Below are 26,794 nucleotides of genomic sequence, written 5' to 3'. Positions count from 1 at the left end.
AGATGCTGCAGCCACCATTCAGTGCTGGCAATCTAGTGTGTCTCCATGCTTAATTAGTCAGTGAAATTAGTCAGCTTGAAAGGCAGCACTTGCCTTGACAGAGGCATTGAGAGAGATTAGATGTAGTGTGTTGGGTTTTTATGTGGTGAATGTTTGGGTCCCAGAGGTGACAGTCAGCTGGGGCATGAAGCAAAGGGGACAGAAGAAAGAGCATTTGGCCAAGAGGTGTGGGAAATGCCTTGCAGTAAAGAGCGAACAGGATCTGGTTCTGTTGGCACGAGCTTACTAACCACAAGGCAGTATTTCAAGAGCTTATAGGAGCTGGGCAAATTGAACTCTGGTCTGCTTGCTGAACAGCTGACTGCCTGCCTTCCCTCAGTATATGAAGAAGGTATGAGGTATCACTGCGGGTATGTAGGAAGATGACTTTTAAATATGCCCAACAGAGTTTTTGGGCCAGGCACCACCCGGTGCTGGTGGTAGGCTGCATGGGAAACGCATGCAAATTGTGCCTCAGAGTAAGCCACAACTCATGCCCACCTACTTCTTGGCTCTTCAGGAAAGACGGATCTGTTCTGCTCTCTGCAAGCTGAGTATCAGTTCTGGTGACAAGAAGCTGTGTAACAGTTTGCTCTCATGGCAGATGAGGCAAATAGCATTCAGGCTGCATCGGAAAGAGCATGCCCAAGCAGATCGGGGAGGCTGTTATCTCCATCTACTGGTAAGATGGCACCCGGACTGCTGGATCCAGTCTGGGGCTGACCAATTTGTGAGGGATGTCCACACACTGGAAGGGTGACTGTGAGAAGGCTTCAGTCATGGAATAACCAAGAGGAGCAGCCTTGAAAAATATTTAAATTGCTATTTCCTTTTAAAATAAAAATCATCTCACAATTAACTATTCCTATGTTTACTTAGCTGCTGAAAGCTTGCTTGAGGGGCTGTCTATAATGCCAGTTCACATATCCAAAGCTATCCAATCTCTTCCCTTCCTTCTGGCCAAGCACCAGATGTACACCTGGTTACTGCACATAAGTGAGTGGATTAAAAACATTTAACTGAGTGGGTTTAGTGAACTGTTCTCAACCTGGGACTTCACTCTGCTCCTGTGTAATTTTGTGCTTTTTATTATGGTCAGTGGGTCCCCTGCAGCTCAGATGTGATGAGTTTACTTTTATAGCTGTAGTCAACTGTTGTTTTTTGATTTAGTGGAAGCTTTTTAAAGTTAATTTCAAATCGTTACTATTACAATATTAAAATGCATAGCTTGCAAATGTTAAAAACAAAAGTAAACCAACAAAACTTTTTTAGGAAAAAAGAGAAGAAAACATTACTGCCAGATGTCTGTTCTTCTTAATGTTATTTTCACACTAATTTAAAGCTTTGTCATGGTGGGTAACAGAAAAGAGTGAATTTTCCCCTCGCTCTGGTGCTGAAGGCATTTAGCTTTGTCCCTGTTTACTACTTGAGGAGTGGGTGGTTACTAGTATTCACTCATGCTTCTTGGCTTTTGGATTGCTCACTACTGCCATAATATGAGACTGGTGTTTTGGCAAAGCTGTGCACCTAGCCACTGTGGGACAGGGTCTGCTCTTCTTGTTCCCTGAAGCCAGGGTCACTTCTCTGCTCATGTCTGAAAAATACTTGGGCAAGCCTCTACTTCTAAATGAGGTGTTTCCTCAGCCAGCTGCCTCTGGCTGTGGCCGGAAGCTCTTTGCTCTTTCTCACTTTGCGGGGGGCCCTGGGGCTTGCTGGAGAAGCATGAGAGTGTTTTCCAGGCTGTGCAAAGGGCTAAATGTTGGGGTTTATTTTGATCTTCCTTCTCTGCAGAACTCTTCAAGTCTGGTCTGCCCATGCCTTGGAGGTGTTCACAGGAACACTCCTCTCTTCTCCCAGATCTAGTAATTATCTTTTCTCCTCAATATCCAATATGTATTTCTTTTTGTTTTCTTGGAAGGCTTTGCAACTGTGTTGTAGAAATGCTAGTCTACCATAAAGACCTCTTTCCTACAGCATCAGATAAAAAAGTGCTGCTTTGCTCACAATGTAATGCAGCTAAAGTTCATTTAGGGCTGCAACTCTTCATGGTGGTGCAAAGGGACAAAAGCGATAGAAGAAACCTCAACAAATCTGTAGACACATCATGCTACGTTTTAGAGTATTCATGAATTTGTTTATCTTGCTGTTATCTAATAAGAAGTCAGGACTGCTTTTTAGACTTGAGGTTGTGAAGAGAAAGCAAGCACTTCAGAAATCAATTAATTGGAAATAATACAACTTTTCTAGTTGAAGTTTTTCTTTTACTGTAAGGTGCAAGACTTGCTAATGGCAGTTAAGTACCTTTATCAGAGAGGGATGCAAAAGTTTCTGTGGGATAGCTACATCATAATGTACTCAACGATAAATTCCCCTCCGCCTTCAGAATAAAGGATGACGTTTCAGTAATACCAGCTATCGGCCTAGCTTCTAAAAAGGGCGAAACATCGCCATCTTGAGGTCACTATTCTGTATGGAGTCTAAGTGTAATGAGAAAAGTACTCAGCTACAAGTAATTAAAAATAAAACATCTTCAGTTCTGCTTGAAAGGCTCTGATGGAACACAAAGATAAAGCTAGTGCAACAGACAACTTGATTTTCGTTAGATGTGCCCTTTTCATCATTTTTTTAAAGAAAAGCATTTATCATGTTGCAGAATCCTATTAAAATAATAAGTAGTCTTTTGTTAAATAACAATAAACGGGAAAAAGTCCAAGGTATTTTAACCATAGTTCTTAATTTGAAGATGTCCTAACTACCACTATTACCTTTATGCAAAAATTCTGCATTACTACTTACAGGTATAACATTACAGTATAGTCAGGTGCTTAATAATCGTTAATGTGTCATTTTGTGTGTTTTTACTGTGCAAGCTGATCCTCTTTTGACTGCAACGGTGTGTAAATTCTACTGTCCCAGGGGCTGCTTAAGAAAAAAAACCGCCTTGTTACAATTCTACTTTTTTTCCCTGTCACAGATCTATTATATACATGTTTTTTTCTGAAGGCCTGAGCCAAGAGGGATAGAGGAATGTAATCTGAAATGCTTATTCCTAACGCTTAAGGTTATTGAACTAAATGATCCAAGATCTAGGTGGATCAATTTAAAACAAATGTTGAATTTTAGCCCTTAAAATGCTTATGATTTCAGCACAGTATATGTGGGATTGAAGTCCAACAGAATTGCAGAGACAAACGAGAAATTTCCCAATACTTCTTAGGTAGGCTTTTTAGTGCTTGCTTCTGTATGAAAATCAAAGATTATCTAGGAGCAATTTAATTTTTCTTATATAGTTGACCTAATCATTGACTTTCTGATTAACTTTGAACCTGCTGCTGAGTGTCTGTGTTTTTTAGCTTCTTTGCCCAAGAAACAGTTGTCAGGCTACCTGAAATGTATAAATGCAAAGAGATCCAAGGATAATGTGAAATATGCTCAGAGAATAACTTTGCTGTGTAGATGCTAGTAAAGGTAATTGGCAGGCCTCTGAGCACTGAGTACATGCCAGCTGAACACCTCTCAAAATCACCTCTCTGTGATTGTGAAGGTACTTGTGTTACAGGGTATCTCCTCACTTTTAGAGGAAATCCATATTTTGTAGTTATGATCGTGGGCATACTTTGTACTACGTTTAGTTTTCCTTTTTATGGGCTAATTTACAGAAATAGTATCTGAGCTCTGAGATGAAGTGTATGGAACTTGTGGAAATACAGAAATTATAGTGGATTTAATAACGGAGTAGTTTTTTTCCTTCATTCTTTGTCCCTCAGAGTAGTACATGTTAACTAAACTGATTTCATTTTTATTTTTTTAATGAGGACTGAATTTCTTCAATATCCCACTTAGTACCTCTATTTCTGTGGGTTTTGTTGTTGTTTGCCCTATGTATAAAAACAATGCTCAAAATAGAATGCTTTCATGAGTCCTGGTTTCTATAGGTTTAGGGTTGTTTCAGGTCAGGGCAAAGGTCTGTCTAGTCCACTAATTTTTCTGATAGCAGTCAGTAGCAGATGCAAAGGGAACAGTTGAAGAAGCAGCCAAGAATATTTCACCACCCATTTTTCTACGCAGATAATCAGTTATGGCAAGTCCAATACTAAAAGAGCAATATGGACATATTTAGGTATTTATCTATATTCATATACACAAGCCTTTTTTGGGCTAAAGAAATAGCTCAGCCCTGCCAAGAAACAACCTCCTGGCAGGTAATTCAAATAAAAATGTTTTTTACTGAATGGAGGCATTAGCAAAAAAAAAAAAAAAAAAACCATGCTAGTGAAGGGTAGAAAATCCCCCTCCTTGTAACTGGAACTGTTACAAGCTGACTAAAGGAGGTACTAAACCCTTTAAATGGGATCAAACTTGACAAGAAAACAATGATTTGTTTCTTTTCCACTAGCATTGTTGGTCAGGTGCTAGCTGTGGCACCTGGCATTTACTGTATGGCGGGCGACTGTACATTTGCATATCCACCTTCCAGTAGAAAATTGCTGGCTGGGCCGTAAAGCTGAGTGGTTCTGGGGAGCAGTGGAAGTTGCACACCGTCCATGGTGGAGCTCTTGTTACTTAAAAGTATATTATGTGAGTGCCTGGAAACAGAATGGAGCTGCTTCAGAGTGAGAGAGATGTCTTTTGAGTGCGTCACCCCAGATGTGATGACAGCTGTGTGACTGTTTGTCTTAGATGTATAGCTAAGATTACAGCCAAGTCTGTGCAGATGGGACTAGGTTTTCCCTTCTAGCCCTCTTTTTGCTCCTAGAAACCAGAATGAAGCAGAACTGGCTTGTGGGAATGAAGTAACAGAAGTATCTTGCAATTTGTAAGAATATAAACTAAACGAAAAGATTATGGCCCTTAGGTTACATCCATGTTCTTACTTTGCTTTCAGAGGAAGTTGTGAGACTGTAGCTGTTCCTGGACTGGACCCTTTAGATGGAAAATATCGTGATTTAGTGCTCAACTGTGGTATTAGCATCTCTAGGGGTTTACACATTACCAGTAAGGATTTTTCAAAAACCTGAAAGTAAAAAATTGAGATACATCTTGTTCCATGACTGTCAAACATTTCAGAGTTTTATGGGTTTCTAGCTTTCCTCTATAAATCTGGCAGCAGTAGGCCTTTGCAGGAAAGTGGATCTTCTTAACCAAAAGCCCTTTAAGAAAAGAGTATCCCAAGAATCTGGATATGTTAACCATGCGTGTGACTTTTGAGCTTCCTCTTTACCCTTCAAAAGAAACAAAGCATACTCCTCATGTATCAAACCCGCTCTGCTCCAGCCAAAGCTGACTGGGCTCTTAAATGTGTCTTCTGGTCAGCGCAAAGACTTTGGGATCTTAAGGGACTGCTCCAAGGATCAGCGATCTGTCTCAAGTCTGTGCTCTGCATCAGACTTCAGGGCTTCCTTGGTCAAGTCCTTTAAATGTTTGGTCTAGGCTCAGTAGGGAACAATGAAAATGTGCCAGTTTTGCCCTGAGAAAAATGTTGTTAATGTGTAATGAGTTTTTTTTTTGTGCTGTAGTAACTGAAGCCATTTTGATACCTCAGCTGCTTGTGCCTTGGTGTGAGACTCCTGTTTCTTGCTGCTGGTAAGCCAGGTAGTGCTAAGCTTTTCCTTTGTATCTGGAAAGACGTCCAGCGTGGGGGTGTCTTCCTCCTGATGGAAGCTAGATGGAAATACAGTTTGCTCACACAAGTGAGAAGTGGCTTGTGAGAGCATCAGTTGTGCAACATAGGCAGCGGGGGTGGGGGGGAGCTGAGTGTGCAGTGCTATTGTTTCTCTTTCCAAGCCACTGGTTTTGTATTTTCTGCTTTTTCCTGCCAAATTATAGATCAAAGTGCAGCCCTGAATGCGCATGTTAGAAAAAAACACTCAGATAACTTCTAGTTAATTATGTTACAGCACATTATTGCATTAAGACATAATGGTCGATTTCATCAGAGTTAATTGTTGCATTTTTAATGTCACTACCAAAGTGAAGTATCCTAGCCAGAAGAAGCAGCACATCTTCTATTATGTAGCAGCTCACATGTTACTACATGCCAGAGATCAAGACTTGGCTGTCTTTCTGTAAGACAGATTTGATTTTAACAACAAATGATTGGGTTTGGTGCAGCAATTACTGGGTGATACTCTGGGGTCTCTAGGCAGGAGGTCAGAAAGGATCTTGACAGCCAACATGTCTGATAGTGGTAAAGCTTAGATACCTGTGTTATTGGTTTTTTTTTTTTGTTTTTAAAAATTATATATATTTTTAAGAGAATCCTCTTAGCTGCACTGATGCATTATTAAACAGTTGGGCAAGTGGCTCCTGAATCTTTCCATGGATACAGAATTTCCTTGACTTTGTGTTCCCACGTGATGCGTTGTGGCCACTTTGTTTTTAGATAGTCCCTTGTCTGTGAGCAGGAAGTAGACTCTCTAAAATGGATGGCTTGTACTAAAAGCTGTCTCTGGCTCATAACATGGAATATGCAGTGGTTAGTTTCTTTGCATCAGCATGGTTTTTTGGATGGTTTAAAAAAAACGTAGAAATGAATGTATGTGTAATTTATGCAAGTCAGATTAAAATCTATTGTACTTACTTTAGAATTACATTTTGCATTGTTGACTCTACAAAAGAGACAAATCTAGACGTTGTCTTTGACTGTACTGTCTCAGTTGACTGTACTACTGCTTCAGCCTTTTTACAGGGAGGGGAAAAGATACTAAATATGATTTAGGAGCTACTTAAACTTGTATAGGAAAGCTGTTCTTAGGGAAGGCTGTGATAAGAGAGTTGCTTAAGGCTAAAATTAGTTGCTTTTATCTCGATAAAGGCTGGGGTTTGCTCTCCTAATGGCTTTTAGTGCCCGTTGTCTTCTCAACTGGGGATAGACGCTAGGGAGCACCTGGAAAATCCTTTTCTGAACTCTAACAACTAACATGTCCCAGGGAAGACAGATATCATTTTGTGATGTACATACATGTATTATTCTTTGACTGCTTTGGACTTATGTTGCTGAGGTGCTTGCACCTCTGTGAGGTCCCTGCAGGCAGAGCTTGTGTGAAAGGGAGGGGGGATGCTGGGTGCTTGGGGCCTATAATGGCAGAGCCCACAGGCTTTGATGTGCACAAAAGCCACTAAGTTCTTCTGCAGTGGAAACTGGTTCTGTAGGAGTCCCAGCTGAAGCTAGCAGGATTTAATAGAGAGTGCCCACGAGTGGCACTTACTGGCTTCTGTGCAGTAAGTGATCATCTTCAGCTCCTGCTGTCACAGTGAGGGGAAAGCAGCTGACGAGGAATTAATGGAACTCCATCTTTTCCCCACCCAGCTTAGCAAGGAGGAGGAAGAGTAAAGAGCAAGCTCTGTGCAGCTACTCAGTACTAATGGAGGGTGGGCATCGGCTGTGCCATGGTGTCAACCCCATGCATGACCTGTAAGGCTTCAGCTGTGGGCATGGACGCTTCATGGTCAAAAAAGCTGCAAAGTGAGTCACTCCAGTGTCTCCACCTGAGCCACCGCTGCTGTGGTGGCCCTTTCAAGTCATATAGTGAAGAGATCTCATATGACTGAGGCTTGGTTTTTAAGCTGCTCCTGGTTTAAAGTGTTTCCAGGTAGAATTCAACCAAAGGTCAGCCGACTGTTCCTTCTTGGTGCAAGCTCTGCTCACTCTATGCGGGTGGTGCTCATGTCTGCATGTGCATGAAGTTTCCTTGGCTATCAGGTCTGGGTTGCAGGAGCCAAGCAGTGGGCAACAGCAGCAGCCTGGGGAAGGGTGTGAGAGCCAGGCAGCGTCACCCAGCCTGGGTGGTGAGGGCTCAAGCTTTGCAGTCCAGAAGTCTTGGTTTACCTGGGCTGCTGACAATGGATCAATGGGCTTGTTCTATTATTACTTGCAGCAGTGGTTAACTGTGAGTAAAGCCTTGTTGTACTAGGCATGGTCTTCCTTGAAATAGTTGTAATCTAAAGATCTGAAAGTAGAGAAAGAAATACAAAATTGCCAGCAACACACAGCACCCGTGGGGTGGGATACTACTGGCTGACTACTGGCTGACTACTGAGCCTTGCAGATCCTTCCTGCAGGCCTGTGTGCTTGCTGCACTGCTTGCTTCAAATGAAACTGAGCACCAGACGGAGTGTTTTGATGTCATTCCTTTGGAAGAAGGCTGAAGAAAGACAGCATGGTTTTCTGTGGCATTGAGGCGGCTGTTCAAATGGTGTGCTGGCTTGTAGCCTGATCTGATGTCTGTGCAGAGCCCCAAGCGTCAGCATAACAGAGCTGAGAGCAGTTGTGCCTTGATGGGTTATCTCAGAAGTTCAGTACCAGCTGCAGGGAGGCAAAGTTGTCTCCTCTTGGCAAGTCAGGAAGTCTGTAAGTACCTTTCAGATTAGGAAGCAGCAGCAGAGCAACAAACAATGTCTGTACTTGGCAGCAATTGTCGTCATCCCAATCAGCCCTGACCTAACTGGTTGTATGTTTTGCAGCATCTATTCGCATTCTGCGGCTCTCTTCCATCAGGGTGTCGTTCATTACTGAGACCATTCTGCCAGCAGCTATGCGATGCCTGAGGATGCCAGCACAAGAAGGAAAGTGACATTTTGAGAAGGATGTCATTTCTTCTTCAACACTGCAAAACATCCACCCATCTGTCACAAATGCTTGTCTTCTTTCCCGGCACTCCAGCATCTCCATATCACTCATTCACAGCGTACAGCTCAGCACAAGGGAATTTATCAAATTAGTGTTATCAATCATATGCCAGTTCACATTACTTACAAGTGCCAGAACCACCTTCTTTTTGCCCCTCACCATCAGATTTGGGCTTTTATTTTAAGCTTATCCTAGGGAGAAGAGCTGGAGAAAACAAGCGGGGAGGCAGTACTAAAGTGTTTCTGGAAGACCAAGCTGGCTTGCAGACAAATTGGATGTCTGTATCCTGAAGGAAATCTGTTGTCTGATCGCAGCATCAAAGGTGGAACTCTTAAAGCCACACACATTTGACTGTGCCCCAAATCCTTCTGCTCCTTTTTGTTTGAAACTGTCTGGTAGCTTATTTTTATTTTTGTATCATAGAAGATGATGATTCTTTACAGGAGAAGAGGCACTGTAACCCACCTAAGTAGCTTCCATGTTAATACCAAGACAATCTTCATGCTGTTGATTTGGGAAATCATGTGCAGCCCCGAGTCCCCAGTAAAACATTAGCTGTGGTTTTACTTAACATCTTGGGGGCTGATCTATGCTTTTCAGTGTCACTCTGTGAAGCATCCAGATAACCACTAGTGAAGTATCTTCTGTGACTGTAATGAAGTGTCAGGTGCAGGGTAATTAATAACATGCTGCAAAGTTCCTGCTGTGTGAAAATACAGTATTGGGTATGCCTACATTACCAGAAATATTTTCAATTCAGATTGACTTGAAATTTCAGTTCATTAAACTGTCAACACCTCACAACAACTATGAGGGGAAAACATTGATTAGTAGCCTCAGAAGTTGCAGGCATGTTTACAAGAAGCTGGGTTCAACTCTGTGAACAGGAGTTGGCTGTAAATGATAGGCTTTTTTTTAAATGTGTATGTATTACTACCATATCGATCTTTTTATAGAACTCAGAGGTCCAAGTCACAACATTGCATCAAGCCATGTTAGAAAATGAGTATCAGAGCACCATTAAACATGCGAGCCTGAAATAGAGCAAAGCTCAGTGAAAAGCCAATCCAGTTTAATGTAGAATATTACACATTTTGTATATAAATTGGTATTTGTAGAGTTACCTGGATTAATTTTGTTATGGTATTTAAGAAAAACTTAATAAACAGATATAAAGCATACATGCTACACATACTCTTAGTGTGAAGATCAGATAATTTGATGTTTCATCTGTGAATTATTTAATTTTATCAGATGTTTCTACTGATGTCTTCCATTCATGTCCTTACTGTCATCTTCAGAAATGTCTCATTCTTGGAGGCAATAATTTGATTTCTTTTATCAGGCATTTATATGAAGTGACTTTATACGAGTCTTGGATATCTTTGTGTTACTGCTGAGCTAGAAATCAGCCTTAACAATGCTGGAGAAAATTAATTCTCCTTGTGTTTCACTCAGTCACCTTGAATGCCAACTTCCAGAAGTGAGATAGCATTTGTTGCTCTGAGAGCTCTGCTATTTTGTCCCTGAGATAAGATGAAATCTCAGATTGGTAAAGCACACACAAGGCTTATCAGGCAGTTCAGTGGATGCACTTTAAGTTTGCAGGGCTATGAAAGATAGGACTGAATCAGGAGCTTTTATGTTTAAGCATTTGCAAACTTGAAGGTGAGCAGGGAAAAGTGCTTGAAATTCCAAACCAGCTCCAAAGAGACTTTTTTTAATGCAACTTATTAAAGTACCTGTTTGTGCTTTTTTTTTTTAAAAAAAAAAAGGCACTGCACCTTATCTGGCATCTCTTTGAGAAGTGACAAAACTGAAATGCAATCTGTTAATGAAGAAACGATTGACGTAGCACACTTTCAGTCACTGGTGGTAAAAATGCTTTAAAGCTGATGATTTTAAATGAAGTTTTTCATGTGTTTGACTGTGGGCCCTAGTTCCTGCTGGGACAACAGAATACTAAAGGCTCCCTGAGGCAGGGCTACCATAAGGGTATCTCCATGTGACACAGTGATGAGCTGCTTAGAGACTAATTTAGTACTGAAGGAACTAACTTAGATATTTTTATACAGGATAGTGGTATTCCAGATTTTGCTATCTAGACTCCTTTGTCCTGATGAACAACAGTGTTTTAGTCTGCAGGACCCCGTGGTACAGGACCAATGCTGTTTTGGCAGCTTGTTTGCCTAAGCACTCTGGAACTACGCTCAGCTTGCCTGGAGTTTATGACTAGGGAAGTTTTCCAGATGAATACAGGAAAAAATGAGGATGGGTCTAAATTTGTTTTGTTCCCAGATTGTTGGCATGAAAACTTTGAAAAGGGGAAGTTTTCTTGCCTTTTTCCATCATTGGTGTTGCAACTGCCAGGAAGTTCTGCAACTCCTTCTCCTCTTTGTGAGGGCACCTCCATCAACCACCACAGTCACTGTCTCTTACATGACTTTTGGGGCATAAGTCTTACTTCCATTTTCCCTTTTACAGCCTGCTCGTTCAGACAGCCCTACGTATGGGCCATTGACTACTTCTATTGGGAAAGGTTCTCCAGCTACCACAAAACTGTAAGCTTTGGGGCTCTACCTTTCTTCCAGCTGGCCATCAGGCCTATGCTTTGGAAGAAGGGTAGAAGAGATTCAGCTCAATTGCTCTGAGAAGAGAGGATTTTCCCACTGTATCCCAGAGACAAGAACAGGACATAGAAGATACTTCTTGCTCCTGTAGAATAAATTCTGCTGACTGAAAAAATAGATTTTATCCCAAACCTCTTCCAGCCAGACCAGCAGAGGACACTGAGACTGGCCACAAAATTCAGTCTGGCTTGCCTAGAGGTTTATTACTGGGACAATGGTCCAGCTGGACTGAAGAGGTGGGCAGGCTGTGCAGGAGCTAACTAATATGTGGAGTCAATGGGAGTGCTCTGCATGCCATGCAGTGCATTGTCCAAATGTGTGGTCAGCTCATGCTGTGATGGGTGTTGAGCTGTTTCCATGCATAAGCCTGGTCTCTTCTTAGTCATAACTGTAGATTTAAAACTGAGAATGAATTACCAGGCTGTGCTGTAGCCAGAGGACAATTACTAGCTGTTTGGAATTCAAAGCCTGTCTGTGCCTTAAATCGTCTTTCAAAAAAAAAAAAAAAAAAAAAAAAAACTCATTTAATCTCCAGTATTGTAAACAGCATAGCTAAATTACGGTCAGAATGTGAAAACAGTTGCATTCAGAATTTGCTTCTACTATTGTGGCAATGGGACTGTTAGCAAACTGTCAATCACATACTATTTGCTTCAAAAAGAAGTGTGATGACAGCTCTTCTGTAATGGAAACTCCATCATCCATCACCTGAATATACTACCTAAACAATACCACTTCTTTCAAATGTCCTGAATCCTTTTATACAGCTTGTCTGTTTTCAGCTGATTTGAAAATGGTTTCCTTTGACTAAACTGTTACAAGAAAATTCTAGTCGTCTCTGCTAGCAATGCATGTTTAGTTTTGATGTGGAGAATAGGATGAGGCCCTCACACTGCCTGAGAATATCCTTAAAGATAAAGCAAATGTCTTGTGTCAGGTTATTGAATGGACCTTTTAATGAACTGAGGGAAAAGCTTGGAGTAAGAAACAGCGAGAGATTGTGGGGGTTGATGTTAAGTACCTGCTAGGTGGAAAGCTGATGGCTTGGGGAAGTGGCAGCGGGCACTCTGTCATCTGGCCTTTCGCAGCCATTTATCTTTATTTTTGGCACTGGAAGCAGTACTGGGCTCTCCTTCACTTTCTTCTTTAGGCTGGATGAGGATGTACTAGCATGGCTTGTGCAGTGGCAGGGTTCAGGAGTTTGTTTTGGGCCTTTGAGTGGCGTCATCAGAAAGGAGCTGGTGCTGTGCTGTGGGCTGAGTGAGGGTGTGCGTGTTAGCAGGCAGGATGCTTGCAATTGGATGTGCAAGGGCCATCTGGAAATGTTACATTAGCATACTTAAACCTCCTATCAGAGTTAAAGGACTATCCACAGAAGAATATACTGGGTTATGCAGTGGTGGATTTTGACTTTTTGGGAAGGCGGGTGGGGAAGGAAGTCAGTCTCTCACTCTTTGTCCTGCTCTGTACCTGTTATAAATGACTGAGTCCCAAATAGGATTACAATCAGAGTTTACAATTTATTAAACGAATAGAGGCAAGCAAACAGCGCTGGGTGCGCCGGGAGTCTCTGCTCCACCAGGACGCACACCCGTTACGTAAGGCATCTACTTTTTTATACTCCTAGGCTAATACATATTTATTACTACTTCTAAAAGAGGCAAGGTTATTATAATTGGTTTCCCGAATCCGATGTCGCCTGCTTATCAGTCTCTGTTACTTTCTCAGGGGCTGCTCGAACAGGGAGACAGGAAGGCCCTCATTCTTCCTCCTTATCTGGTGGTCCAGGGAGACAGGAAGACAGGAAGGCTCTCATTCTTCCTCCTTATCTGGTGGTCTCTTGGCCGGCTATCAGAAGTTACTGCACATCCGTGCAAAGTCAGTAGTTTTTCTCCGAAGAAATCCCTTGTTCTTTTCGCGCCTAAACCCAGGCCTCAATGTTAACCCTTCAAAACCCCTTAGTGGCACGAATTGCTGGACCATTTCTTACAATTCCTCCCTTTTTTTTTTTTTAATCATCAATTCGTGTCTCTCCTTCAACCTTTGTCAGTAACAATTGGATTTCATCAGTCAGTTCTCGGGGTGTCCACTTCTTAAGCATCATTATCGACATGTCACCTTTTCTCTCCACTGAAGTCATCACAAATTGGGTGCTATTTATTACTCGCCGTATCAACAACGTAAAGCAAGGTATCATACAAGGTATAAACAATAATGTCATTACACCACATAAAAATAAAAACAGCATCCTTTTAACCCATGGTTCACCAGGCAACCATGAAAAGAAATCCCAATCCATACCCTTCCAAGTTTGTACTGGGACGTGGGCTAACTTTCTAATTTCCTTTGTTATCTGCTTGACCACTTTTCCATTATCATCAATCTGTAGACAACAATTAGAATTGTTCAGTTTTCCACATACTCCCCCTTCTTCTGCTAGTAAATAGTCTAAGACCATTCTATGTTGGAATATAGCATTTCTCATTTGAGTGGATTGGTCAGCCAAAAGATCCAAGGCTGTCGCTGTTTGATTTGTTACAACCTCGAGGATAGCTTGCAACCTAATTATTCGGTTCAAATTATAAATAGGTTCTCGGGCTCCTGATATCAACTCATTTGGGTTCCAGGTGGCTGGCCCATAATGCTGTATGATTCTTTCAGGAGGCCATTCATCCTTTCCCCATTTTTGGGCACTACCCCCGGTTAAGGAAGTATCTATAGATCGTTTCACTCTGTTCAGGTCATCATATAATCTTATTCCTAAATGATCTCCTTGTGTTTGTGACAATAAAAAGAACAAGGGTCTTATGTACCCCACATAGCATATTCCCGACCAATTTTCAGGTAGCCTCTTGTAAGCATGTTTGCCACACACCCAATAATGTCCCTTTAGGGCCCATGTCCCATTTGGAAAAGGACCATTCCATCCCTTTTTAGCCCTTGGGGCGTGATAATACAGAGTGTCCTTGTTACTGAGTGGTCCTGTTACAATGTCTGCCCCGTTCGTACTCGTATATGCGCACTTCCAAGCTCCCGCATCGGGTTTCCACTTACAGTCACAATTCAGTTCTCTTTGGCGACCTGTCATATTATAAGCCTTTTTCGCCATCCAATCTTGAGAGTGTGGGAAGCGCCTTCAATCATGGGGTTGGGCCCGCTTTCAGAGCTTGTGTTACCATTCAGCCCTTCAGGGTGATCCAGCTCCTGGAAAAACTAATCACAATTTTATTATGGGTTTAAAAGGTTCTCATGTTATTTTTCTCAGGACAAACTGATCTTGGTGTGGGAGAAGTCCGGTCGAGGCACTCTCACTCGGCGGTCAATACCCATAGGGGTTGCCTCCCTCGGTAGACCATACACGCCGCAGTGGAGGGTCCTACCCCGGTCTTGCCTTCTCCCTTTCCTCCCTTCAGCCTTGTCCTCTTTATCCAGTGCCCTTAATTCATGCAGAACCTCATTGCTGGGATATCAGTTCCTCTTTAGTCTCAGTTTCAGTTCCCCAGGAGTGGACTCAACCCTCCAGGCTTCGGTAGTTATTGGTCCTTTTATTCTGGATGCGTGGGTCCAACCCCTTCTTGCTGTTCTCATAGCTGTTTCAGTAGTAAGTAAAACAAGGTACAGTCCCTCCCATCGGGGGTTCAATGATTCTTCTCTCCAGGTTTTTATTAAGACCTTGTCTCCTGGTTGTATTTTATGAATAGCAAATCCTAAAGGTGGTGTCTGAGTCATCATCCCAATTTCTCTTATCTCCTGTAATCTCCTTCCAATGGTAATTATGTATTTCTGGATACTATGATCCTCAACTACATTGTTCCCTAGGGGCATCCCTCGAGAATAAGGCATACCATATAACATTTCATATGATGATAATCCAGTCTCACTGTGTGGTTTAGTTCTTATGTTTAAAAGTGCCAATGGTAAGCATTTCGTCCAGGGCAGCTGTGTCTCGATCATTAACTTAGCCAATTGTTGTTTTATTGTTTGATTCATCCTTTCTACTTTCCCTGAGCTTTGTGGGTGCCACGGAGTGTGGTATTCCCACTGAATACCTTTCAAGGGGTACATCCTTCAAATCTTTGTGGCTGGCGTATGTTCGATTATTTCCACACAATTGTGTTCCAACGGTCCTTCTTCTGGAACGGTTCCTAGAAATACTGCTGGATATAACAGGTTAGTCGTTTTCAAGGTTATGTCATCTTGTTCAGTTAGGATTGCCTGATATTTCATCATCCGGCTGGGTGATAACCAGTGCCCCCCCCCTTTGTTCCAAAACGGTTGTTACCATATGTGGTCCAAAAACTTCAATACGTTTTCCCATTTGAAGGCAAATAATTTTCTACTATCTTTATCAAGAGGTATGCAAAAGAAGGCATCCTTTAAATCTATCACGGTAAACCATTTATATTTCTCTTTCACAGATGTTAACAATGTGTAAGGATTAGCTACTACCGGGTGAATATCCTTTGTTATTTCATTTATTGCTCTAAGATCTTGTACAAATCTATACTCGCCATTCGGCTTCTTTACTGGAAAAATTGGAGTATTGTATTCCCATTTACATTCTTCCAGAATCTGATATTTGAGAAATTTGTCAATAATTTTCACCATTCCCGTGCCTAGCTTCTATCTTAAGTGGATATTGTTTGATTCGAACAGGTTTGGCTCCTTCCTTTAATTCCACCTTTACCAGTTGTGCCAGTTTCGACTTCCCTGGTACATCTGTTTCCCGTACTGTTGCTATAACTGCATTTTCTACTTCTCTTGGAATATTAACAAAGGGTTTATCTTTGATCATTAGGATTTGGCCTACTTTGGACTCAGGTACCTTCATTATTAATTCTCCGTCCTCAAAGGTTATTGTTGCATCTAATTTGGCTAATAGATCCCGTCCCAAGAGTGGCATCGGGCATTCTGGTACATACTAAAATTTATGGGTTAGTTCCTCACCCCCAAAACGCAAATCAAGGGGTTGTAAGAATGACCATTCTTCCTCTTTCCCTGTGGCTCCAATTATTGTAGTTGTCTTAGTTCCTAATCGTCCTTTTAAACTATTTAACACTGAATATGTTGCTCCTATTACATTTACAGCCTAATTAACACAGAGAAAGAAGCTCCCATAACCAACAAAAAATTCAAGCCTGTCTTCGTTTCCTAGCTTTATTTCAACTAGTGGACCTGCTAGGGTAGATGCCCCAGGTCCCCGTCATTCCTGACTGTTGTAAGTTTGTCCTGCAGCCTAAGACAATTTCTTTCTGATATCAGGGGCCGATTGCCCTGGAAAGAGGCTAGCCAGTTGCCTCTGTTTGTTTGTTTGTTTGTTTGTTTGTTTTTAAGCCAGGTCCATTTTTTTTTTCTCATTGCATTTCAAAGTTGGTCCAAAAATTCAAAAATTCCATAGGGGTTTCTTTTGGACCTTGTTGGAACAGATTCTCAATTCCCAATAGCCAATTTACCCAGATTTTGGTATTTACATAATTTCCGGGGTGATTAGGGTCTCAGTGAGGGGGTCGGTCAGGGGAATGCAATCGTTGACAGTTCCCTGAGCGGTCCCATTGGCAATCTGAGCTCACACAGGAACTCAGGTTGTTTCAAGAGTTAGCTGCTTTTCTGTTTCCACGACAACTCTCTCGGACCCATCACGGTCCCCCTGCCCCAGAGGGCTCACACCGCGATTTAGAGATCTCAGCCTCGGGTTGAGACGGAACTATTAACCTTCCTACATCCTCTTTCCCTGCTCATTCAGCATCAAACAGCTCTGTTAAATACTACATGCCACACAACCTTTAACACCTTCAACAATCCTTTTAACACTTCCTTTATCTTTCTCCAGCCTGTACTTTTCTAATGCCAACACCAAAGGCTCAGTCAGGGGCCAATTTAATTCCATACCTTTTCCCTCCAAGATGCTGAAACAACATATCAGTATGCAACATTTCATCCTATTTCCTTTCTCTCATCAAAAACAATATTAATTGCAAGACACTGTTATAGTCGATTGATCCATAAAGTGGCCATTTAGCTTATATAGTGGCCACCATTGATCGCAATACTTAGTGAAAGTCCTCTTGCTTTCTGTGCCCCCATTTCTAACAATATCCTTCCAATGTGCCAATATGCACCCAAGGAGGCTTTCTTTAAAAAGCCTTTGTTTTGGATATTACTCATTTCCTGGATTTCCCATTCCCTTTTATTTTTTTATATTAGTTACTGTCCCTTGTTTCAATTTCCACGCAAACCTTTTTATTGCAGGTTTTTACTATCTTTTCCTAATCTTCTTCCCAAATGTCCCAATTCTCTGGGATTAAACTCTTCTTTCCACATACAAACTTCACTATTTCAGATTATTAATGAGCCCCATTCCAATCATAAATCCGCAGGACTTCGGAAAAACACCTGAAGCACTCAGCCTTCTGTCTTCTAGACAAACAATAACACCTTTTTCACAAAATTTACATTTCAATAAGACCGAATTTCAAGCCAAATGCTAATTTTTCTCATACACTTTGTTAGTAAGCCTACACAAAACAAGGAATCACTCCTGTGTATCCGTCAAGATGGGGGTTTAAAAAGGTACTGAGGCCTAAATAAATTCGCTCTCCCCCTTCTTACCAAATTCCCAGAGCTCAGGCCCGAACCACCAAAGAAGTGACTCTCCGTTCTACCACTTTGATAATCAGTCAGCCCCGCTCCCCCGATACTTGGGAAACTGACCGAACACCACCGCGAATATACACAAACTTCTAAACTGTTACTTAGATAATGCTCCCACCTTCCTCCTTGACACAGTCAAAACATTTAAGAACAAAACAGGATTACAAGATGCACCACCGGGGGTGGATTGTTAGGATATAGAGGTGGTAGGTTATCCAATGACTCCCATTCATCATCTTTTTCTTTTTCCTCTTTTTTTTTTTCTTTTTTATTTTTTTGTTCTCTTCTTCGTCAAACTTCTCGTCTGCTTTTAGTGTAAATATTGAGGCTGGAAAAGGACGTGAGATCCTGATCCATAATCCTGCATAATCACTTTCCTCCTGGCTAAAAGGTTCCTTTGAATTAACATGTATATTTAAGGCCTGGCAAACCCAGTCTTCAAAGGATCCGAAAACGGGCCAAAAGACATGTGGTCTTAAAGGCTCCTTTGGCCATTCTGTCATACAATACTGAACCATTTTTAATTTACTTTTTTCCTTTTCTGGGGCCCCTATCGTTCCAATTTCTAATCATTATCCCTAATGGACTTTCTGGTGGTATGTCTGGTAATTTGCTCCCTTTTCTCTGGTCCCGGGTCTTCAATTTTGTCTGACCCATCTAGGAATTTTACTGTGGCAATTCCTACAGCCCTTGGTTGCCTTAGTGAGAGTGTCTTGCAGGGGGTTTAGGACCTATCACCCACCCACGAATCCTATAGGAATCGCTTCGGTCCTTCACCGGCCAAGTCCCTCGCGGGAGATTGGAACCGCGGTTAGAAGACCTCCACAATCGCTTCGGAACTACGTTCCGTCTCAATCACACTCTCACACACACAGGCAACCGAAACCCACCCAACCGAACGGTATACACATTAAATACTTACGACTCCGTCGTCTTCGTTCGGATCTTCGCGCGCAGAATTACGGGCAAAATATAGTGCTGCAGCCGGCAAAGGGAGCTCATAAAAAAATCTAAATCTTTGCTTGCCCTTATTCAGGTTCAGGATGGTGTTAGCCCCGACCTGACTCGAACAGGAGCCACCAAATGGTGGGGGCGCCCCTCCTAGATCAAGTCAGAATTCAGGAACCAAGACCATCCCGGACGAGCCCCCAATTGTTATAAATGACTGAGTCCCAAATAGGATTACAATCAGAGTTTACAATTTATTAAACGAATAGAGGCAAGCAAACAGCGCTGGGTGCGCCGGGAGTCTCTGCTCCACCAGGACGCACACCCGTTACGTAAGGCATCTACTTTTTTATACTCCTAGGCTAATACATATTTATTACTACTTCTAAAAGAGGCAAGGTTATTATAATTGGTTTCCCGAATCCGATGTCGCCTGCTTATCAGTCTCTGTTACTTTCTCAGGGGCTGCTCGAACAGGGAGACAGGAAGGCCCTCATTCTTCCTCCTTATCTGGTGGTCCAGGGAGACAGGAAGACAGGAAGGCTCTCATTCTTCCTCCTTATCTGGTGGTCTCTTGGCCGGCTATCAGAAGTTACTGCACATCCGTGCAAAGTCAGTAGTTTTTCTCCGAAGAAATCCCTTGTTCTTTTCGCGCCTAAACCCAGGCCTCAATGTTAACCCTTCAAAACCCCTTAGTGGCACGAATTGCTGGACCATTTCTTACAGTACCCAAATGGACCAAGGTGTTTTGACATTCTGTAAGAGTGATATAGAAGGAAATGATCTTGTACTCATAACCCAGACACAATACCTAGATATGGATAAATAGTTGTTACAAATAAACTTGAAGCCTGCTATCCAGTCCTGTTTGATAGAATTGGAAGATTGACGTTGTAGGACTTAAATAAGGCTGAAGGCTGATAAATGACTTCCTCTGATTTTCCCCTTCCAGTTGATCTGGAAGTAAGATGCAAATCATTGTTCAAAGTAGGGGTCTGTTTCAGATCCCTCATGTTTATCTAAAGGTATTTAAGGAATATTTTCAAATAAAAATAAATTTTAAATTTGGACTTTGGAGGTAGAATGGAACTTTCTTTGAGAACTTCAAGAATTTATTCCTGCTTAAATAACTTGCTAGCTACCCCAAAAACTAAATGTACAACTTAATTTGATAATGGCATCTCTCAGTTGAATACCAAAGGAATGTTTTAAAAGCCCTAATCTGCTTTTTTAATTTAATGGTGAGCAATCTATGATTAAGGGTTAAAAGAATTTCATCTGCAGCTTCAAACAAGATGGAGTCAATGAAGATAAGTGAGTCAGGAATGCTGTCACAGATGGAAGGGTCTGTATCTGTGAAAGAGGAGTGTGAAAAAAGATTCAGCTAGGCTAGACAAGGGGAAGGTGTATCATGGGGATAAAGAGCTTTATGTGCTTATTGAGAAAGCGCTATGTGAGAAGCTCTTTACAGACGATGTGGAACTGGAAGAACTGCATTGGAGAGATAAGCAAATAGCAAGGATGAGGTTGAACGTGGTTATTAAGAAGTATCAGTAAAGAAGTTGATTTGGCTACTATCAGGTTAAACGTGGTGATTAAAGTTAATGGAAAGGATAATGTGACTGGGAAAAAGAAAGGAGGAGAATAAGACTAAATTTACTGAGTCCCATTTCTGTTCAAGTTAAAATCATGTTACCAATCTGTTATCCTTTTTGCATAAACTGGACGATGATGAAAATTCGTGATTCTCTTGTTTATATATTTTTGTTACTAGTGAACAAAACTAATATTTTTTAATGTCTACCTGAAACATAAGTCAGAAAAGACAGATAAAACTATTCAGTCTTGTCTGGATTCGAAAGATCTGTTCCTGTTCAGTTTCTTTGCATCTCTCCTAAGTTGTCTCTATTTTTTCAAGTGTATTAAAATTGTTTTCTATAAATACTCTTCATTTGGTTCTGGTGACAGCTCTTAGCATTTTCTAAAACATGACCTTAACTAAGTAATCCCAAAGCAATCTTAAATACATTAGGTGAGAATGTTTTTATTCAAAGAAATGAGGCAAATGCATAAGCCTCCTATAGAAATATAGAGCTGCAGGTTGTTTTTTTTTTTTAAAACCTCCTGTTGGAAATGTTTACATTTCTGCTTGTGCTGCCTTTATTTTTGTTTAACCTAATTGTTTGATGTTTGTTGTAGCAAGCAGTTGTGCTGGTGCCAAGAAAATGGAGCCAGCAAGGCAGGAAAACTGGGTGGCCCAGGGGTGCGAGCGCATGCCTGCTCATGCTGAGCATGGCTGTCCAGCCCCCACCTCTGCCTTGCTACTGTCACTTGCCATGGGGACGCACTGCTGCCTCACTCCCCAGCCAGCCTTGCTTTGAGTGGAGTCCAGAGCTGCCAGTGTGCATGGTGCTCTGGTGGTTGGTCCTGTGCTGGGCCATGCCCTCTGCCTTCACCGGTCAGGCTCAGTAGCCAGAGGTAATGGAGAAAGCAAAGCTGTCCACTGCTGAAGCCATCTCTACGATGTCTGAGGTTTCAGATGGAGCCAAGGTCACCAGAGACTTTAGCGTGCTACTGAGATGTTTTCTCTTTTTACTGAATACCTAATATACATGTTGTAGTTTTGTGTCAATGCCAGTTAATTAATTGCAGACTAACTTGTATTACCTAAGGCATTGGCAAATGCTGTGTCTGGACACCCCACAGACTATTGCTCCAAGACAAGGTAGTATGTATGTGCGTAGAAACCAGCTGCAGATGCTAGTCCAGACATAGATGCTACAGGTGTGATGGACATCTGTCCATCTGATGACAATCTACAGGTGTTTAAACCATAACTTAGGGTATTCCTAGCACTGCTACAATCATCTTGAGTAGAGCCATATTAAGAATTCTTTTTGTTCATTCTAACAGGAAACTTGGAGAGGTTTGATTGTGCTCAGTTAGAAATGCAATATTGTTACAAGAAGTTAGTGAAATAGTACAATTTTTGTATGCTGGGTTGCAAACTGCAAAGTCTACCAACACTGAAATACTGCAAGGGAACATCTTATCTGGGATATTCTAATCCATGATGTACTTCAGAAAGTCAAGCTGTGTAGTTTCTATAATTTTATTCATCTAAGAATATAACAATATGGTGCTGCGCTGTAGATCAGGAAGAAGTCTTTTTTATGTATATACTTTGTTTATGCAGCTTCAGGCAACGTCTAAAAATGTAGCTTCTAGAGGTTTAGAAGGTAGGGCAATAATAGGAATTTAGTCTGGAAGTTATTATTTCTGCTTTTTTTTCCCATGTAGATTTCAGAAAAAAAGAATTGATATAAATTGGCTTATCTGACCTTTTATTTTTGAGTTTCATTCTTGCCTGTAATTATTTGAACAAATTATAATCCTCCTGCTGAAATAGTGACTGTGCAGAGAATAAAAGCACTTTAAAGAATATCCAAATTTACAGATCGCTATCAGCTGAATTATAACCAAAGGATGTAAACACTTATTTTCACTGTTATAAATTGCGAGAATTAGCACCCCTAAAAATTACGTAATCTATGGGGAATTGTTTAAAAGAAAGTACATAAAGAAAACCATGGAAGATTCCCAATAATTATTTCTGATTTGTCTCCTTACAAACCAGTAATAGCCAGTAGCACTATATGGGAATACATGCAAAATTACCAACAAAAGCATTTCTCATTTTTCAAGATGCTTCATTTGGTTTTCTTTCTGTTAGTATGCTATCTCCAAAACCTACCAAGCTGTTGGAGTTAAAGCCATACTTTGGTTGATATTCAAGTTTTTCAAAATACTGTATGAAAACATTCAGTATTAACTGTGGCCAATGACATTTACTGTAAAATTGTCTTGATTAGGCTCTTGCCACTTTAAAATGAAAGAGCACGAGAACAGCTTGGCAAATGATTCCTGATTTATGTATGCATGTCAGCATTTCACAAGTACTAAAATATAGCATTTGCTTATTTGCATGATTATGCCTGAGCTAGAAGATACCAATTTAACTACCACTGGTTTATTGGCTCTTGAATCATGCCTCTAGATGTATTTTATGAATGTGAAATAATAGTTCTGTCATGCTGGTGCCTCTTTTTGATCCACAGGCATCAGTAGACAGAAAATAATTTTTTTCCAATGTATATATTTTTGTGTGAACATTGCCTGAAATAGCACACATCTGAATTTCGTAGATACCTTTGGCAAACAGAGAAGAACTTGGCTCATCTTCGTGTCCACATTTTTGTCCTTAACTAGCAGCCCTACTTAACTAGCAGTCATGATTGCAAAGATTGCTACGGTCAGCTTTGTAGATACCGTGCCACAGATGACTAGGAGATGTGGGGTGGGCTTCTGTTGTTTCTTTGCTTCTAACGGAACCTCTGAATATTTCTGACAATTAGGTGCTTTTGCAGAGAAAAGCAGAGCCCTTTGCAGCACTTCTGTAACACAGAGGTCGTGCATGCAAGGTGAGGGAACTCCTGTTTGCTACTTTTCCAGAAGAAACCTCGAGATTTGAAGTACTATGGTGATTTCATTCAGGCACCAAAAATGCTTTTGTCTGTTTGGTGCTCAGCCTGTTTTTCTGTTGTGTCATCTGATGGTGCTTCATCGGGCAAAGGGCGTGTTGAAGGATGTGCAATTAAAATGCATCACAGAAGTATTTATTCAATGGGCTTAAACCAAGACCGAGATTTAAAAAGAAATATCAGCTGGGAGCTGGAGTGTTAGGAGAGCTGGTACACCCTTCTATCTGAGGGAAAGGGCAATATCATGGACACCAAAATAGTCTGAATTTCAAACAACTCTGACTTCAGTTCAATGAACCACATGTTTAAAGGCTTTAAAAAATGTATGATAGAACAAATTCTTTTGGGTGTTCCTTATTTAGAGCTAATTAGGCTACCTTGACCTGCAAGAAAATTAAATGAAGCATTGCTGGGAATGGAGAAAGTATTTTTTTTAATTTTATTTTAATTTGTCTTGAGGGACAGTTTTTGCATGACAGTCTTCTATAACATTGATCTTGCTGCACGTATTATTTTTATTAGGTGTGTATCATTTTAATTCACTAAGTAGATTGCTGTATCTCTAGAAGGTAATCAGGCCACTTAATTCACTTTTATAGCCGTGGTAGATTTGGGGAGGAGGGGGAAAAAAAACTTGCAAGCAACCCTTAAACCTTCTGTGCCATACACTTTTTCTTTTGCTCCTGTTCCTTTTTGCAGTCTGGCAGTGATAAATGGGGAGCACAGAAATTAATGGAACTTGATATTTTTGAAAGCTTTTTAGTGTCTTAACTACCCACCTGGATTGCTTAGCGTGGCAAGAATACAAAATACTGAGCTTAAAGTAGACAGGTTTTAAAATGTACAGGCCACTGAAAAGCATTAGAGTATACAAAGAAGTGTTTGACGTACTTGAAAAAAATAATTCAAATATTAATATGCTATTAACAGTGAACAGCTTTTAGACATCTACTTGCAATGATTCATTCCCATCATGACTTAACTCATTTTCCAAATATTAAAGCAACATTTTTTGTAGTGGGGAAAATGAGCAAATTTGGTTTGTTGTTCTTGCTGGTTTGGAGTTTTGTTTTGTTTTACAGTGAGATAGGAAGAATTCTCCACTTTGCTTCACTATGACATGCTCTGAGAAGGGCATGAATTCAGTCTCAGATTTATACATTTTTCACAGCTGTCTCTCACTGTTTTCAGGATTCAGTGAGTTCTTCATGATACGTCAGATTTTTTTTTCTTAATCAGACTTTCAGAGACAGATCAGAAAAAGATCTAGCATTTTTCAACTCAAATATTTCTCTTCTGTTATGACAGCAAAAATCTCTTGGTGTGGCTCTTTGGTGTGCAAGTAAACATCTTGGAGTGATGTGCCAGAATGATCCTTTCTTACACCATGGTGAATGTGTTGGTTGCTGAGTGTGCACCTCCCTACCGCCCACAGGACTTGTCCAAGGAGGGGTATTGTATGTGCCTGGGGATGAAATACTAGCTTTGGTAGGCTGGTGAGAGTTCGTCTCACAGTTTGTAAGGTGCTTTTTGAGGTTCTTCAGGAAATTGGAAATACATTTCTTCACCTCAACGACTGGTGGGAAATGGTTGCAAGGAAGCTATGCAGTGTTTTGCCCAGGGATGCAGCAAGTCCCCTCTGTCACCAGAGGTGCCCAGAGCAGATGAGTGCAAAGCGCACAATGGCAGAAGGTGTGTGCTGGACTGTTCATGGTATGCTGTAATGATTTTAGCTTCCAGTGATTTGCCCCTTAGGCACTTCTGAACCAGAGGCAGCAGCTTTGTAACATGCAGTGGATTCTCCTGGCATTTCTCTAACCAGCTTTTGAACATGAGTAAGATTTTAGTTAGCATTCATAATATCCCAAGGCAAGCAGTGCCACCAGTAAGCTACTTCTAGTGCTGGGGAGATAAAGCACGCGCTCCTTCCCCACTCATCTTTTCCATAGCAATTGCAGTTAGCAAACCTTGTTCTTATGCCAGCCTCAGCTCTCTTTTTTTCCATGTTGGAGAAACCTGTGTATATGCAGTTTTTCCTTAGAAAACATTCCATACTTTTGCTTTTGTTTCCCTTTCAGTATCTTTTCTAGTCTGCAATGTCCTTTTGGAAATGGAAGGACAAGGACTGTGCTCAGTGTTCAAAACATGGGTGCAACATGTTTGAATTGTTGAGGAAGAAGCATTTGTTTTACATTCTATTTCATTCCTTTTAATTTCAAACCATCTATTGGCTCCCTCCTGCACAAATTTTTTTTGAAACTTTACTAACTTATAATCATAGGAGTCTAATTGTTAGTGTAAGTAATAGAATATTTCTCTGAAATGAGTTTCTGCTAAGGCTCACAGTTGTGGCCTGAATGGGCAGCTCTGACATTAAAGAGATGGCTCCGTCTTTGTGTTTGTATGAGATTTTTATTCTATGTTAAATTGATCTAAAAGCTTGGTTACAAATTTATTTCTGAAAAATGTCACTTAGTCTATACAATTTGTGTTCCTATGCTTGATCTACATGAGGTGACTGTTTTTAAGCAGAAACAGTTAAGTATTTTTCTAATGCTAATGCAAGCAGCAGAAACTTGTAATGAGTTTTTAACAGGAAATCAACAGACCAGAAATGAAATTCTTGTCTCCGTGAAGCAAGCAGTAATATTTACACCAGTTTCAGGGATGAACTCCCTGTGAGCTTCTGAGTGATTTAAAAATAATGAATAAGTTTTGGAGCATTGGTGTTCTCCAAGCACAACTTTGGAACAAAGAAACAACTAATAGAGTGACTAAATGCTCAGGTTTACCATTCCAGAGACCTATAGTAAGCATACTGACAAAAGCAAGCAAAAGCCCAGTATGATAGATAACTTTGTTTGTCTAAGCACAGTCAACAGCTTGTTGCACTGCTACCTTGCTCTCTGTAAGCTCAGTACACAGCAGGCTGATAGCTGAGTGTTGTCAGACTGAGTCAAATTAACTACAAATGACGGGGTGATGTTTATTTGGGGCAACTCTTGGCATATTGTTAATTTACATGTTCTACTGCTTCAGGATCTACTCTTCAGTGGAAAGCAGACTCATTAGAACACTATGGGAAGATGTTGTATTATATCTTGAAACATGTTGAGCATTTTGAATAAAAGAGTAATTATAGCTGTTATAGTCAGCAGAACAATATGAAGTAGTTTTACTTAGAATGATATGCAAGCACTTGTCATCTTGCCATTCACAGGAGCCTTTTAAAATGCCACAGCAGTTACTTTCTAAATGCATAAATATTAAGTCACTGGAACACAATTAAAATGGTAATTTTCAGGGGAAGACATTCTTGCAGTTGGGTTCTGCAAATCCATGGCAGAAGGTCTGTG

The 26,794-nt window shown here is 40.9% G+C and overlaps 2 protein-coding genes and 1 long non-coding RNA gene across 18 annotated transcripts in view; 1 reads left to right on the top strand and 2 right to left on the bottom strand.

Annotated features, from left to right (window-relative positions):
- The window catches only part of TUB (TUB bipartite transcription factor), a 148,152-nt gene that overhangs the window by 35,591 nt on the left and 85,767 nt on the right, over positions 1–26,794 (top strand). For 5 of the 11 annotated variants that reach the window (XM_080595840.1, XM_080595839.1, XM_080595837.1 and 2 more), the window contains exon 1: positions 485–721. The exons of the other annotated variants lie outside the window; for them this stretch is intronic. In XM_080595840.1, coding sequence (XP_080451966.1) covers positions 500–721 — 222 coding nt within the window. In that variant the 5' untranslated portion in view covers positions 485–499. Of the gene's footprint in view, positions 1–484; positions 722–26,794 lie in introns of those variants that run through there. 11 annotated transcript variants of the gene reach the window in all.
- LOC308196645 overlaps positions 1–26,794 on the bottom strand; it is an 89,377-nt gene that overhangs the window by 39,407 nt on the left and 23,176 nt on the right. The window lies entirely within an intron of this gene.
- Positions 13,237–19,626, bottom strand: LOC308196630 (endogenous retrovirus group 3 member 1 Env polyprotein-like). Of its 4 annotated transcripts, none has more exons than XM_080595886.1 (3): positions 18,872–19,626; positions 15,348–15,455; positions 13,237–14,511 (listed from the first exon to the last, which is right to left on the bottom strand). In XM_080595886.1, exon 3 carries the CDS (start codon positions 14,405–14,407, stop codon positions 13,310–13,312), a length of 1,098 nt encoding a protein of 365 aa, XP_080452012.1. In that variant the 5' UTR covers positions 14,408–14,511; positions 15,348–15,455; positions 18,872–19,626; the 3' UTR covers positions 13,237–13,309. The 4 variants fall into 4 exon arrangements, with proteins under 4 accessions (XP_080452012.1, XP_080452014.1, XP_080452015.1 ...); XM_080595888.1 differs by having other exon boundaries at positions 15,348–15,452; XM_080595889.1 differs by lacking the exon at positions 15,348–15,455.

Source organism: Anser brachyrhynchus (genome assembly GCF_964034855.1).
Source record: "Anser brachyrhynchus genome assembly, chromosome: 5".
Classification (NCBI taxonomy): domain Eukaryota; kingdom Metazoa; phylum Chordata; class Aves; order Anseriformes; family Anatidae; genus Anser; species Anser brachyrhynchus.
Note: the sequence above shows the minus strand (reverse complement) of the source record. Positions and strands in the feature narration are given on the sequence as shown.

Bases quoted from the DNA above. Each gene is read 5' to 3' on its own strand.
- LOC308196630 (XM_080595886.1), bottom strand. From the start codon at position 14,407: ATGGCGAAAAAGGCTTATAATATGACAGGTCGCCAAAGAGAACTGAAT.